The following is a 15,953-nucleotide window of genomic DNA, read 5'->3' as shown; positions in this document are numbered from 1 at the left end:
GTGAAACTGCATGTTGATTGGTGGAGGGCTGAGCGGGAATAACGGTTGCTCAGGGTAACAGGCCAGAGTGGACGCAGGAGCTAACGGGCTCAAGACGACAGGACAGGAAGAGCTCTGCGGGTATCTTCTCCTGGGGGTCGGAGAGAAGGGCAGAGACGTACACAACACACGGACACCGGACGCGGAGGAGGCGAAGGTACCCGAAACCCATCATGACCGTTTTGAAGCGCACGTTCAGCCGAAAACGAACGTTACGTTTTGCTCGATATAGATTTCACGAGAGAGTACGGGGAGCCGGCGAACCGGTCGGACAGTTTTGTGACAGAGCCGCGGCTCCCTGTCGAAGGACTGGAATTACTCGGATAGTAAACGGGGGCTGGTAAGGGACCGCATCGTTTCCGGAGTACGTTCACCGACAGGGAAGAGAAAAGCCGTCGAGCGTCGGTTCGGAATTGACGCCAGACGGGGCCATAGGCGTCGTTGGGTCTCACGACTCGGCGCAAAACCCAGCAGAGAACGAGGGGCAGCAGCAGCAGCAGCAGCGCGCGCAGCCCGCGCGAGAGCGCGGGGACTCGCAGTTCAGCTGAGAAACCCGCCCGAGCAGGAGGCGCTAGACCGGAGTGGGGAGCCCAGTGCCAAATAAGGCTCACGGCGAACAGGACGTTTGCCCGGCAGAAGGCAAGCGGCGCCTAACGTGTGGGGAAATTGAACCACTTTGCAAAAGCGAGCCGCTCCAGACGAGGGAAAGGGGTTTGGGGAAAAAGCCCGGAATCCGAAGACGTGGAGCTGTGCGTCGACTCAGTGTGTCGCACGAAAAACCCGAGCTCCGCCATTGAACAGGTTTTGGTAGACATCAAAGGAAACGCACAAACGGGAATAAAGTTGAAGTTAGATACAGGTGCTCAGGTTAGCGTCGTTCCTCTGCTTGAATATGACAAGTTTAAAAGTGACGCTGTGCTGCAGCCCACGTCTCGCAGACTGTCAGGTTATGGCGGATAGTAACTGGCTGTAAAAGGCGCATGCACCCTGAAATGCAAGTACAAGGACAGAGAAATGTGTCTGGACTTTTATATTGTAGACACTCATGCACCTCCAGTACTCGGACTAAAAGCATGTTTAGACATGGACCTTATTAAACTAGTCTTATCTGTGACCACCCCTCCCACTGAGACAAAGCCAATCTTACAAGATTTTGCAGATGTCTTTACAGGAATTGGGCTTTTTGCAGGTGAATGCACTATCCACCTCAAACCAAATGCAGTTCCTGTAGTATACCCACCGAGACGCATACCTCATGCACTGCGGAGCCGTCTTAAGGAGGAGTCGCACAACATGGAGAAGTCCGGCATCATTGCCAGAGTCACAGAGCCAATGGAATGGGTTAATGCACTTGTGGTGGTGGAGAAACCTCGCATGGGTAAACTCCGAGTATGCCTTGATCCAAGGGATCTGAACAAGGCTATCAAACGTCCACACTACCCCTTGCCGACGTTTGAGGACATTACACCAAAGTTGGCTGGAGCGCGCTATTTCAGTGTCCTGGATGCTAGGTCAGGTTATTGGGCTGGCAAGCTCACAGAAGAGTCATCAAAACTAACCACGTTCAACACGTTCAACAGATTCCTACGCCTGCCCAGCTCAAGACGAGTTTCAGCGGAAAATCCATGAGACATGTGAAGGCCTCGAAGGCGTTACAGCGATTGTTGATGACATCTTGGTCTATGGGAGAACCAAGGAGGAACACGACAGGGACCTTCGCACTATGCTACAACGGTCCCGAGAGCGAGGAGTCCGACTCAACCCAGAGAAAAGCACGATCTGCGCCACTGAAGTCAGCTACTTTGGACATCTCCTCACCATGGATGGATGAGTACAAGGTGTGTGTAGAGTCCAATTCTCTCAGTACAAGGTGTGTGAAGAGTCCTGTTCTCTCAGTACAAGGTGTGTGAAGAGTCCTGTTCTCTCAGTACAAGGTGTGTGTAGAGTCCTGTTCTCTCAGTACAAGGTGTGTGTAGAGTCCAGATCTCTCAGTACAAGGTGTGTGTAGAGTACAGTTCTCCCAGTACAAGGTGTGTGTAGAGTACAGTTCTCCCAGTACAAGGTGTGTGTAGAATCTTTCACTTTTTGTACTGGTGAAATTGCCAATCTGTGTTGTTGTGTGTTGTGTCCGCAGGGCAGTGTGACTGCAGGGGAGACAGTGCTCCAGTCTGACTGCAGGGTCTCCTCACTCAGGCTGTCTGGGATTGCTCTGGGAATACTGCGACACTGGTCTTTCAACTTATACCAAGAGATTACTGTCTCTTTTCTTTTTATCATAGTTCCCAATATTATGAATGCAGATGTATGTATATATATATATGCATCAGCTGTATGTTTTCTGTTTGACTAAATTGACTCAACAGGCTCGGCAGCATTTTAATTGCAGTTTGATTTTCTAGAAGAGACAATTAGTTTCAGAACTTAGACTTGAAATACAATTCTGACAGAGAGGGCTTTGCTGCACAACAGCTTGAAGGCAGCAGTGTGAAAACATCAGATCTTAAACCAAGCCGTTGTTAGTATTGCTGTCTCGCGCCACTGGTGCCTTGATTTCAGTTCTGGTCCTGGGGTGTTATCTGGGTGCAGTTTGCATGTTCTCCTGTGGTCATGTGGGCTTCTTCTGGGAGGATTGTGGGTAGAATGGAGTTGTAGTTTAGTGACGAAGCACAGAGATATTTCAAAGTCCAGTGGAAATTGCTGGAGTCAGACTGAAAACCCACAGACAACTAAGATATTTCGTTTTTATTCATTTTAATCTCTGAAAGGCACAATCATCCTGAAACATGAAGTACACAAAGAGTCCTGTCTGCACTCGAGTTCAAAAACCTGTCAGGCAGGCTTATAGGTCCTGCTAGCTGTAGGCCTGAGGAGACATTTCTCTCCACTATTGAGGATTCATAACAACTGTAGACCTGAGGAGAAGTTACCCTGCACTATTGAAGTCTCAATTCACAACTGTAGACCTGGGGAGAAGTTACCCTGCACCAGTGAAGTCTCAATTCACAACTGTACACCTGGGGAGAAGTTACCCTGCACCAGTGAAGTCTCAATTCACAGCTGTAGATCTGGGGAGAAGTTACCTTGCACCAGTGAAGTCTGAGGAGAAGTCTCTCTGTGGCTCTGGCTCGGGGTTCCGAGAGGATGGGTGTCACTGTGACTTCGTCTTTGTCTTCGTCTTGAAGAACTTGATGATGGCTGACAACGCCCCCACCCCTGCATTAGCTGCCACCCCAACCCCAACCTCCGCAGCAATAACGCCACCGACAACCAGGCCTCCGGCCACACCCCCAGTCGCGGTCAGCACAGACCCGGCCACTATACAGGCCACCTTCACGCCAAACTTTGTTTTGTGTTTCTTCAGGAATGTCTTGCACTCCGCAGCCATATACTTTTCAAACTCCTCGAAATCCTGTCTGGATTTGATTTGGCCCTTCACACAGTCCAGCAGCTCCTTCTCTTTTCTCTTCACTGTCTTCTTCATCTTGTTTGGAAGTTTCAGCCGTACCTTTCCCTATGGAAAAAGGAGAGCTAGGTCACTTCAGAGCAAACGGTCATCCCTACGTCCTCTGACCTTCCCCCGGACACCTCAGAAATAAGCAAGTGGCTGCCCCAGGACACCCCAAAAACAAGCAGGAACTCGCTGCCCAGGACACCACCAAAAACAAGCAGGTCTTTCTCTGCTTGATCTTTCTCTAAGGAAACAGGGCGCAAGGTCGTTTTACAGCAGAGGGCAGCACACTACGTCTTCTGAACTGCTCGGGGCTAACGTCAAGATACCCCAGACACAAGCAGGAGCCCACCTCAAAATACCCCAGACACAAGCAGAAGACACCCCAGTGGAGCCCAGTAGATTACACACACACTGTCACTGACAAACACTCTCTCACATTCACAACCCCTCCCTGTTTCTCTCACACACACTCTTTCACACACACACTCTCACACCCTCCGTTTCTCACACACACTCTCTCTTTAATACACACAAATGATGACACACACTCTCTCACACCTTACAAAGTTTCTCTCCCACACTCTCACACCCTTCCCATTTCTCACACAAACACACACACTCCCTCACCCTCCCAGTTTCTCTCTCACACACACACTCACCTGCTCATTCAGAAAGTCGGTGAATTCCTTCTTGATGATGAACTTCTCTCGCTCAGAGCTCAAGAACTGTGAGAGCTCCTGGAAATCCTCCTGACTGACTTCACCCGTCACATGGGCCAGCAGCTCTTCCTCCTTCTGTACCATAGTCCTCCTCATCCCCTGTGTGCAGTTGTGAATGATCCTTCTCTGAGGAAACAGAGCACAGGGTCACTTTAGAACAGAGGGCATCACACTACGCCCCCCAAACTGCTCAGGGCTCCCCAGACACAAGCAGGAGCCCACCTCAAGATACCCCAGAAACAAGCAGGAACCCACTTCAAGATACCCCAGAAACAAGCAGGAGCCCACCTCAAGATACCCCAGACACAAGCAGAAGACACCCCAGTGGAGCCCAGTAGATTACACACACACTGTCACTGACAAACACTCTCTCACTTTCACAAACCCTCCCCGTTTCTCACAAACTCTCTCACACCCTCCCCATGTCTCACACACACACACACTCTCTCTCATACATACAAACGATCACACACACTCTCTCACACCTTCCAAGCTTCTCTCCCACACTCTCTCACCCTCCCAGTTTCTCTCACACACACACCCTCTCACACAGACACACTCACCTGCTCATCCAGAAAGTTGGTGAAGTCCTCCTTCGCCCTCTCGATGATGAGGAGATTGTATTCCTTCAGGAACTTCTCTCGCTCAGAGCTCAGGAACTGTGAGAGCTCCTGGGAATCCTGCTGACTGACTTCACCCTGCACACGGGCCAGCAGATCTTTCTCCTTCTGTACCACAGTCCTCCTCATCCCCAGTGTGGTGTCATACATGATCGATCTCTGAGGAAACAGAGCACAGGGTCACTTTAGAGCAGAGGGCATCACACTACACCCCCCAAACTGCTCAGGGCTCCCCAGACACAAGCAGGAGCCCACCTCAAGATACCCCAGACACAAGCAGGAACCCACCTCAAGATACCCCAGAAACAAGCAGGAACCCACTTCAAGATACCCCAGACACAAGCAGGAGCCCACCTCAAGATACCCCAGACACAAGCATGAGCCCACCTCAAGATACCCCAGAAACCAGCAGGAACCCACATCAAGATACCCCAGACACAAGCAGAAGACACCCCAGTGGAGCCCAGTAGATTACACACACACTGTCACTGACAAACACTCTCTCACATTCACAACCCCTCCCTGTTTCTCTCACACACACTCTTTCACACACACACTCTCACACCCTCCGTTTCTCACACACACTCTCTCTTTAATACACACAAATGATGACACACACTCTCTCACACCTTACAAAGTTTCTCTCCCACACTCTCACACCCTTCCCATTTCTCACACAAACACACACACTCCCTCACCCTCCCAGTTTCTCTCTCACACACACACTCACCTGCTCATTCAGAAAGTCGGTGAATTCCTTCTTGATGATGAACTTCTCTCGCTCAGAGCTCAAGAACTGTGAGAGCTCCTGGAAATCCTCCTGACTGACTTCACCCGTCACATGGGCCAGCAGCTCTTCCTCCTTCTGTACCATAGTCCTCCTCATCCCCTGTGTGCAGTTGTGAATGATCCTTCTCTGAGGAAACAGAGCACAGGGTCACTTTAGAACAGAGGGCATCACACTACGCCCCCCAAACTGCTCAGGGCTCCCCAGACACAAGCAGGAGCCCACCTCAAGATACCCCAGAAACAAGCAGGAACCCACTTCAAGATACCCCAGAAACAAGCAGGAGCCCACCTCAAGATACCCCAGACACAAGCAGAAGACACCCCAGTGGAGCCCAGTAGATTACACACACACTGTCACTGACAAACACTCTCTCACTTTCACAAACCCTCCCCGTTTCTCACAAACTCTCTCACACCCTCCCCATGTCTCACACACACACACACTCTCTCTCATACATACAAACAATCACACACACTCTCACACCTTCCAAGCTTCTCTCCCACACTCTCTCACCCTCCCAGTTTCTCTCACACACACACCCTCTCACACAGACACACTCACCTGCTCATCAAGAAAGTTGGTGAAGTCCTCCTTCGCCCTCTCGATGATGAGGAGATTGTATTCCTTCAGGAACTTCTCTCGCTCAGAGCTCAGGAACTGTGAGAGCTCCTGGGAATCCTGCTGACTGACTTCACCCTGCACACGGGCCAGCAGATCTTTCTCCTTCTGTACCACAGTCCTCCTCATCCCCAGTGTGGTGTCATACATGATCGATCTCTGAGGAAACAGAGCACAGGGTCACTTTAGAGCAGAGGGCATCACACTACGCCCCCCATACTGTTCAGGGCTCCCCAGACATAAGCAGGAGCCCACCTCAAGATACCCCAGACACAAGCAGGAACCCACCTCAAGATACCCCAGAAACAAGCAGGAACCCACTTCAAGATACCCCAGACACAAGCAGGAGCCCACCTCAAGATACCCCAGACACAAGCATGAGCCCACCTCAAGATACCCCAGAAACCAGCAGGAACCCACATCAAGATACCCCAGACACAAGCAGAAGACACCCCAGTGGAGCCCAGTAGATTACACACACACACACACACACACACACACACACACCCTTCCAGTTTCTCACACACACACTCTCATACCCTCCCTGTTTCTCACACACACACACACTCTCACACCCTCTACGTTTGTCACACACACTTACACTCTCACATCCTCCCAGTTTCTCTCTCTCACACACACACACACTTTCCACTTCCCTGTTTCTCACATACTCTCTCTCTTTCACACACTGTCTCTCGCTCATACACACACACTCTCACGGACATAGACTCTCCCCTGCACACTCTCTCACACCCCCCCCAACCCCAGTTTCTCACACACAAAATGTCTCGCTCATACACACACAGGTTAGTGAATTCCTCCTTCGCCCTCTCGATGATGAGGAGAGTGTATTCCTTCAGGAACTTCACTCGCTCAGAGCTCAAGAACTGTGAGAGCTCCTGGGAATCCTGTGGACTGACTTCACCCTGCACACAGGCCAGCAGCTCTTCCTCCTTCTGTACCACAGTCCTCCTCATCCCCTGTGTGGGGTCGGGCATGATCAAGCCCAAACTCAAACACACACATAGAGTGTGTGCACACACTCTCTCACACCCTAATACTTACACTGTCACACTCGCACACACTCTTACCTGCTCATTCAGAAAGATGGTGAACTCCTGCTTCAGCTTCTGGAGAGTTTTCTGGTAGAGGGCATGGAGGAGCTGGGGAAGGAAGCAAAGGGGTTACAGATAGAACTGATATTGATACAAGTATTCTGGAATAATAGACGCCCAGAAACACGTTTCAAGGAATAATCTACCCTGACAGGCTGAAGGAACTGAGTCTCTTTAGTCTGAAGGGAGTGTCCCACACTGACAGGCTGAAGGAACTGAGTCTCTTTAGTCTGAGTGGAGTGTCCCACACTGACAGGCTGAAGGAACTGAGTCTCTTTAGTCTGAGTAGAGTGTCCCACACTGACAAGCTGGAGGAACTGAGTCTCTTTATTCTGAGTGGAGTGTCCCCACTGACAGGCTGAAGGAACTGAGTCTCTTTAGTCTGAAGGGGGTGTCCCACACTGACAGGCTGAAGGAACTGAGTCTCTTGAGTCTGAAAGGAGTGTCCTACACTGACAGGCTGGAGGAACGGAGTCTCTTGAGTCTGAAGGGAGTGTCCTGCACTGACAGGCTGGAGGAACGGAGTCTCTTGAGTCTGAAGGGAGTGTCCTGCACTGACAGGCTGGAGGAACGGAGTCTCTTGAGTCTGAAGGGAGTGTCCTGCACTGACAGGCTGGAGGAACGGAGTCTCTTGAGTCTGAAGGGAGTGTCCTATGCTGACAGGCTGGAGGAACTGAGTCTCCTTATTCTGAACAGACTGAAGACAGCAACAGAGAAAGGATTAAAAGATTGTCTGGGCCAGCAGGAAAGAGAGAGACTCACCTCTGCAGGAGAGGAAATTCTGTTGTTGCTTTTCAGAATCATATGTGCCATCTCCTACAGAGAAAATAATAAGGTAAGTGAGGCTTCACTGGGCTTAACTCTTTCTGTGACAATTCATTCTCAACAACTGACAGAAATCACATTAGAACAGCTGATGGTTCGCATCACCCTGTACACACTGTATGACTTGTAGTTTACTGCACTGTACTGTGTTTCTATCATGATCTCACTGGGCTTTACTGCACTGTACTGGTTTTACGCTGCTCTTTGAGGTGTTGTACCCTAGTGGTGTAGTGATGGATGTTGACTGGTTCAGTGAATAATGTCTTACCTTGAATTTCCCTTCCAGTGTCTTTCCTGTCACGGTTGACCGTGTCATCTGCAGGACCTGGCCAATGTGGTTGATGAACTCTTTCAGGCAGTGCTGAAACTGTTCATCCATTTCTTAGAAACACACAACAAGGAAACAGATGAGTCAACTGAAGATCTTGAAGCTCTATAGTCTTGAACTTAGACTGGATTACTAGGGGATCTAATTTTCACAGCTCAACACCGCCTCCCTGTGGCTCCTCAGTGACACTGCTCTGGGAGTGGAGCTGTCTGGTTTTTACCTTGCATGGTTCCCTGTTGGCTCCAAAGCAGTTTGTTCCCAGGTAAGGGCATAAGGTGACAGCGTGGCCTCTTCTCCTTGAGGATCCTCAGAGCCTCCTTGTTTGTCCCGGACTTCTCCAGGCGCTGAAAGCACAGACAGACATGTCCACTCAGGAATGGGGTAGGATGCCAGCCCTCTGTGTCTGAAACAATACAGCTCTCAACCTCAAGGAACTGAGTCTCTTTAGTCTGAGTGGAGTGTCCCACACTGACAGGCAGGAGTAACTGAGTCTCTTTTGTCTAAAGGGAGTGTCCCACACTGACAGGCTGGAGGAATGGAGTCTCTTTAGTCTGAGTGGAGTGTCCCACACTGACAGGCTGGAGGAACTGAGTCTCTTTAGTCTGAAGGGAGTGTCCCACACTGACAAGCCGGAGGAACTGAGTCTCTTTAGTCTGAAGGGAGTGTCCCACACTGACAGGCAAGAGGAACTAAGTCTCTTTAGTCTGAAGGGAGTGTCCCACACTGACAGGCTGGAGGAACTGAGTCTCTTTAGTCTGAAGGGAGTGTCCTACACTGACAAGCCGGAGGAACTGAGTCTATTTAGTCTGAAGGGAGCGTCCCACACCGACAGGCTGGAGGAACTGAGTCTCTTTAGTCTGTGGCCTGTAGGTGGCACTGTTGAAACTCCTGACTGGTCTAGAGAATCAGTACCTCTCTGTCGTTCTCAGTACAGGTCAGGGCTATATATATATAAGGTCCACAGTACTTCTCCTACCTGGATGATTCTCTCCAGGTGTTGGGATCCTCCAGTCTGTCCAAATTCCTGAGTTTGTGTCCAGTCCCGCACCATGAAATCAAATCCCTTTATTAGAGATTGAGAAAGATCTTATATCAGCTCACCTTACAAAGTCATGAAATCTTATCTATCACTATAGAAGAGCCTCTGTCACCATCCTATGGCGCAGCTCAAGTAATAACATGTGCTTGAGAATGATTGAAATCCTTCTTGTCCCAAGAGATTGATTAGCTTAATCAATACTCTGTGTGAATGCTGACTGCTGTTATGATGCCTGCAAATCTGCTTTCTTCCAAGTGGACACTGCATGCCTTAGTAAATTGGTATTGCTCATGAAATCCACCAGCTGCCTATGAGTCTGCATACGAGTCTGCTACATACCCTCCATTACTTGTGTTTTATTTCAATCCTGTTTCTTCTCTCCCTGCCCTATTGTCCTCAACACAATAACCTCTTCAAACCCTTATCAGACAATCAGACAGCACAGAATCTGCCCTGGTCAAAGTCCCTAACAATCTGTTTATGGCTTCAGACTCTGTTTCTCTTCCTATCCTTATACTTCTAGACTTCAGTGCTGCTTTCGTCACTGTTAACCATGATATCTTACTCTCTCATGTTGAGACTGTGTTTGCAGTTTCTGACACTGCTCCCAAATGGTTCAGGTCTTATCTGATGCCGGGGTCTACTACTCAGTATTGACCTCTATCTACATGGTCAATTATTAAGATCACATGGTCTGATCTATCATTTCTACGCTGATGATGCTTAAAGCTATATCTGTACTAAGCCTGACACTGAAGTGGCTGTCTCTGCACTGACTGCATCTCTAATATAAAAGCCTGGGTGACTCCAAATTTCCTTAGCTTATACTACAACAATACTGTAATCATGCTGCTCAGCACCTGTGTACTACTATGGTAAAGCCAGTGTAGTAGCGCTATCTGAGGACAGCACTGTGGTGGAATTTCAATCAAAATTGAGGAATTTAGGAGTGACCCTAGCTTGACTTCCTGATCAGGTGCAAAAGTGATCACATTACTCCTATCCTGGAGTCCCTGCACTGGCTTCCTGTCAGGTTTCATGTCAACTTCAAAATCCTCCTGCTCACCTATAAGGCTCTGCATGGCTGGGCACCTCAGTACCTGTCTGAGCTATTATCGCCCTACTCCCCACCTCACAACCTTCGCTCTTCTGATTCTGGTCTCCTAACTGTCGCCCAAGCAAGTCTACACTCCATGGGTGACAAGGCCTCTCCTGCTCTGCCCCAGAGCTCTGGAAATGTATCCCCAAGTACATCAGAGAATCACACTCCCTGAGCTCTTCTTCCAATCTAGAATCAAAACCTTTCTGTTCTGAAAGGCTTTTATTGAACCAATTACTTACTTTTACTTAATTAGTGACTACTGCTGCACCTCGAACCACTTGTCTTACTTATTTGTTATTTTATATACTTTGGCATTTGCTTATAATGGTTTTCTAAAGTTAAGAACTTTGAGATGATACTTTTAAAACATGCTACATAAAATAAAGTAGTTCAGGTGGGGGAGCTGCGTCAGCATGTGTAGGCTGCAAAGGAACAAGTAACAGGTTTATTCCCTGCTGAAAAGAGAAGAGAGAAAACAGAAACGTTGTGTTTTCTTTCTTCTCTTTTCAGCCTGGAATTAACCTATTACTTGTTCCTTTACAGAAAATAGGGTTAATTTAAATTTATAGGTAAAAGTTTATTATAACATGTTATTTTTACATGTCCAGGTAAGAGAGACATCGCCTGGTTTGCAGGTGATAAAACAGATCTGATCTTTTTTGTGTTCACTGAATAGTAAAGTTCCTACCTGAAAATGCTGCAGGTCAAAGGTGGCTCCCCCCTTTTGTACCACAAGATGCAGCAGCTGCAAACAGAGTAAACACAGGCCATCTGTGTGTCAGAGGCAGGCAGAGACAGAGAGAGACAGCCATCGGTTCTCTCTATTAAAACTGTAATTGCAGAGTTAATTATCTCTGTTTTGGCAACAGTGTAATTTACCACTCATGGCAATAATCCTGAGACACAATTTGAACCTGTCAGACAGTCTGATAGAGACACAGGCACTCATAAAAACAAAGATGGATGCACATATAAAACAAATACAAATACAATCACATACTGTACTGTACTGCAGACCCTGCATTGGGCGGACCGGTGGCTCTGTGGCTCAGGATCTGCGCCTGTGACTGGGAGGTTGCCGGTTCAAATGCTGCAGCCAACAGAGAAATCCTACTCCGTTGGGCCCCTGAGCTAGGCCCTTAACCCCAGCTGTTCCAGGGGTGCTGCACAATGGCTGACCCTGTGCTCTGACCCCCAGCATCTCTCCCTGTCTGTGTCTGCTGGAGAGCAAGCTGGAGTATGCAAAAAGATGAATTCCTAACGCAAGAAACTGTATAGGGGCTAATAAAGTAACATTATCATTATTGGGAAAGATGGGACTGGCCTTCTCATATAGCGGTGTGAGGGAAACCAGGCAGCACAGAGCATCACACACAACAGCACCTCGAGTCATGCAGTGCTGCACTCATGCCACATGTCACCAGCAGGGGGCGAACTCACACCCCGGTACACAGTCCCAGCTGAAGGACCTGTGATACCGAGAGGCTCCTGGTTTCAGCCCCCAGCTGCATCACAGCTCCCTTGCGCAGGTGCTGCGTGGCACATCGGGGGATAAGACTGCGGCCGGGCGCTGTACCTCCAGGTAGTCCAGGTCTGTTGTCGTCACATCAGAGGGAACGTTGAAGATCTGGGAGAGAGGACGGGGGGGACACGTGAGCTCTCTGAAACGCAGCAAGGGGCTCACAGTCACCCCGGAAGGTGGGACAAGACCCCACAATTCTCACCACGTGCGAGCTGAGAAAGACGCTCAGGGCACACAGCTTCACACTCAGCTCCATCTCCCGCGAAAGATCCACGGAGCCCTCAGTGTCCACCAGGAAGACAGCCAACTGGACAGAGGGGACAGAGACAGAGTGTTCAGAGCAGAGCTGCAGTGGTCATCTGTCCCCCCTCCCCTCCAGTACCAAGACACAGCTGAAAGAGCTTTACACAAAGGGTGGGGGGAGTGTTGAGCAAGGTGCCCAGCCAATGGCTCAATGACCTAAATCTTCCCACTCTTGAGCAGAGAACAGTTTCCGGTTTGTCACACAGATGCCCCGAGTGTGGACAAGGGGGTCCCAGGGGCTGGTGAGGGGCAGAAGAGCTCTTGTTCCTGCCTGTTCAGGATGCCTGCAGGGTCTGTGAAAGACTGAGTTGGACCAGCGCCTGTCTGAGCCATAGATCCGTACCCCCTACAACAGACACATTCCCAGCTCGGACGGTGCTTGCCTTTCCCTCCTGCGTCTCCAGGAACAGAGGCTGGCTCCAGATGAACACACCCTTCGTCATGCTCTCACTTCCAGACTGCCACTCGAACCCTCGCAGAGGCTCACTGTCACTCATCCTGTCCCACTCGTCCTGAGTTCACAAGAAAGGGAGCATTCACAACCATGGCCATAAGACAGCATTTTACACAGAGAGTGGTGGAGGTGGGATGTCAGGGCCATAAGACCCTGCTTTACACAGAGAGTGGTGGGGGTGGGATGTCAGGGCCATAAGACACTGCTTTACACAGAGAGTGGAGGGGGTGGGGTGCTCTCACCATGTTAGACAGCTTGCGAAGGAGGTAGTTGAGGAGGAATGACTTGCCCTTCCTCCTCTCCCCAACAATAGACACCACGCAGACCGGAGTCTCCCCCACATCTGGGCGCAGGAAACACTGCCGAAGCACGTCCTCTTGGAACAGGAGGGAGCCATCAGAGCTGACCTTGACCAGCTGAATGGGCCTGCCAGAGCCCTGGAGGTGGAACACGTTTAAAACTGAGACCAGGAGGCATTTAACTTTACACAGAGGGTAGTGGGAGTGTGGAGCAGAGCTCACTGGAAGGGCACCTCTCTCTGATATCACCCTGGTTAGCGTGCTTGCCACTGCACGAGGATCACAGGTCAGTTAATGTCCACCCATCCCACAGTGTACACTGTGCACGTGCAACACCAGGATTCCCCAGCAGGGCGGCGAAAGACCATCTGGGTTTCAAGATGCCCCCTGTAGCCTGGTTGGCAGGCTGATGGCATCATCAAGAAGAGAAGCAGCTTTCTATAAGCCAGCCTCTGTGTCACCCAACAGAAAACAATATCACAACTCACCCCCTCTCTCCTGACTGTACTCGTGAACTCGTGGTCACACTGCATAATTTCAGGCCTGGAGGAACTGCCCAAGGAGCTGGAGCACTGAGGCTCTGACAGCAGGGGGCTCTCTCCCTCCTCCTGCTCAAGCTCAGGAATCAGGCAGTCTAAAGACGTGCTGGAGCAGAGGAGAGAGAGATCGAGACGCGATCAGAGCCACTCCAGAGCCAAGGACAGCACAGGACTTGAATGGCCGGACCAGCTGTCCTAGACCTGAGGTGCATTTGAGTTTAAATCGTAATAGTACCTTCTCTCCAGGCTCTGAGAATTAGAATTGCCCATGACTGCTGTCCCAAGTCACAATAATCCTGTTTCGACAAAGAAAAAACAGGAACAAGGACCAATTCAAGCATGATTGCATAAATAAATACACACACTGACAGCTCAGAGCAGGGTAACACACAGTAGCAATCACACACTGACAGATCAGAGCAGTGTAACACACAGTACTGATCACACACTGACAGATCAGAGCAGTGTAACACACAGTACTGATCACACACTGACAGATCAGAGCAGTGTAACACACAGTAGCAATCACACACTGACAGATCAGAGCAGGGTAACACACAGTAGCAATCACACACTGACAGATCAGAGCAGTGTAACACACAGTAGCAATCACACACTGACAGATCAGAGCAGGGTAACACACAGTAGCAATCACACACTGATAGATCAGAGCAGGGTAACACACAGTAGCAATCACACACTGACGGATCAGAGCAGGGAAACACACAGTATCAATCACACACAGATCAGAGCAAGGTAACACACAACAGCAATCACACACTGATAGATCAGAGCAGGGTAACACACAGTATCGATCACACACTGACAGCTCAGAGTAGTGTAACACACAGTATCAATCACACACTGACAGCTCAGAGCAGGGTAACACACAGTAGCAATCACACACTGACAGATCAGAGCAGTGTAACACACAGTAGCAATCACACACTGACAGATCAGAGCAGTGTAACACACAGTAGCAATCACACACTGACAGATCAGAGCAGGGTAACACACAGTAGCAATCACACACTGATGGATCAGAGCAGGGTAACACACAGTAGCAATCACACACTGACGGATCAGAGCAGGGTAACACACAACAGCAATAACACACTGACAGATCAGAGCAGTGTAACACACAGTACTGATCACACACTGACAGATCAGGGCAGGGTAACACACAGTATCAATCACACACTGACAGCTCAGAGTAGTGTAACACAGTATCAATCACACACTGACAGATCAGAGCATTTTAACACAGTATCAATCACACACTGACAGCTCAGGGCAGGGTAACAGTATCAATCAGTGATCTTGTATATTATATTACCTGTTTCTGTCCTGCTTCTGTCCTGGTTATTGTTGTAAAAGGTGGCTCTACAAAATATTAAAATGTGTTATACAAACAGATTTCAGTTTTTTTTATTTTTCTTAAGAATATTTCCTAACATAAAACAGTGTCAAATTAAAATAATTAATTTTGCGTTTCAGTGCTTAGAAATATAAATATCACAGAGAACTCAATTTCAATGTAGGATTTGTAATTCAGAAAAATGCGAGAATTGGTCAAGGGTATTTATTTAGAAATACATTCAAACTTGTACATTCTTCATTCCTAGGCAGTATTTTCAATAACCCCTTGGAATATCAAGGCCTGTCATCCTTTCTAACTTTTTTTTTAAACTTTTTTTTCTACCTTCACAGTTACATCAGTGAATTTTAGCCTGAAGTTGTTTTGGTCATTACTCACGGCAGCACTGTATTAGAAAAAAAAAACATTTCATTTCTACTTACATCTGCGACAAATCAGTCCAGGCTTTAGTCATGTGTATAACCATTATGAAAAAGGTTTTTTAAATGTTTTCAAGCATTCTCCTCAAAATATGTTTTTTGTCAGATTACTTTATGTACTTTATTACGACTTTATAACACAACTAAAACACCTGAAGAAAACTTCACGGCCGAAACGTTGTGTGTTTTCTTTCTTCTCTTTTCAGCAGGGAATAAACCTATGACTTCTTCCAAAGCATTTCATTGCTGACAACACCACTGTATGTCGCACTGTTCGTGCATTGATCAATAAATAAACCCTGATTGATTGATTTCAATTAGAGCACGTCAATAAATATCGCAGTGGATGAATACAACCTTACTGTCACGACCACCAGCCAGCGGAGATCAACA

General features: G+C 48.7%; 1 protein-coding gene across 11 annotated transcripts in view; it reads right to left on the bottom strand.

Annotated features, from left to right (window-relative positions):
• Positions 1-15,953, bottom strand: part of LOC148662626 (uncharacterized) — a 783,119-nt gene that overhangs the window by 764,954 nt on the left and 2,212 nt on the right. For all 11 annotated transcript variants that reach the window (XR_015936828.1, XR_015936829.1, XR_015936827.1 and 8 more), the window contains exons 2-18: positions 15,100-15,146; positions 13,999-14,059; positions 13,713-13,869; positions 13,168-13,362; positions 12,855-12,983; positions 12,371-12,475; positions 12,223-12,273; positions 11,335-11,391; positions 9,482-9,568; positions 8,726-8,849; positions 8,446-8,558; positions 8,115-8,168; positions 7,329-7,400; positions 6,181-6,396; positions 5,560-5,745; positions 4,773-4,988; positions 4,150-4,335 (exon numbers count right to left, since the gene is read on the bottom strand). Coding sequence is in view for 5 of the 11 variants with exons in the window: in XM_088632182.1 (XP_088488308.1) it covers positions 4,150-4,335; positions 4,773-4,988; positions 5,560-5,745; positions 6,181-6,396; positions 7,329-7,400; positions 8,115-8,168; positions 8,446-8,558; positions 8,726-8,849; positions 9,482-9,568; positions 11,335-11,391; positions 12,223-12,273; positions 12,371-12,475; positions 12,855-12,983; positions 13,168-13,362; positions 13,713-13,869; positions 13,999-14,033 (1,983 nt within the window). In the remaining 6 variants the exon portion in view is untranslated. The remainder of the gene's footprint in view (positions 1-4,149; positions 4,336-4,772; positions 4,989-5,559; positions 5,746-6,180; positions 6,397-7,328; positions 7,401-8,114; positions 8,169-8,445; positions 8,559-8,725; positions 8,850-9,481; positions 9,569-11,334; positions 11,392-12,222; positions 12,274-12,370; positions 12,476-12,854; positions 12,984-13,167; positions 13,363-13,712; positions 13,870-13,998; positions 14,060-15,099; positions 15,147-15,953) is intronic.

The sequence above is a fragment of the Lepisosteus platostomus genome, chromosome 5, assembly GCF_059453375.1.
Source record: "Lepisosteus platostomus isolate fLepPlt1 chromosome 5, fLepPlt1.hap1, whole genome shotgun sequence".
Taxonomy (NCBI): Eukaryota; Metazoa; Chordata; class Actinopteri; order Semionotiformes; family Lepisosteidae; genus Lepisosteus; species Lepisosteus platostomus.
Note: the sequence above shows the minus strand (reverse complement) of the source record. Positions and strands in the feature narration are given on the sequence as shown.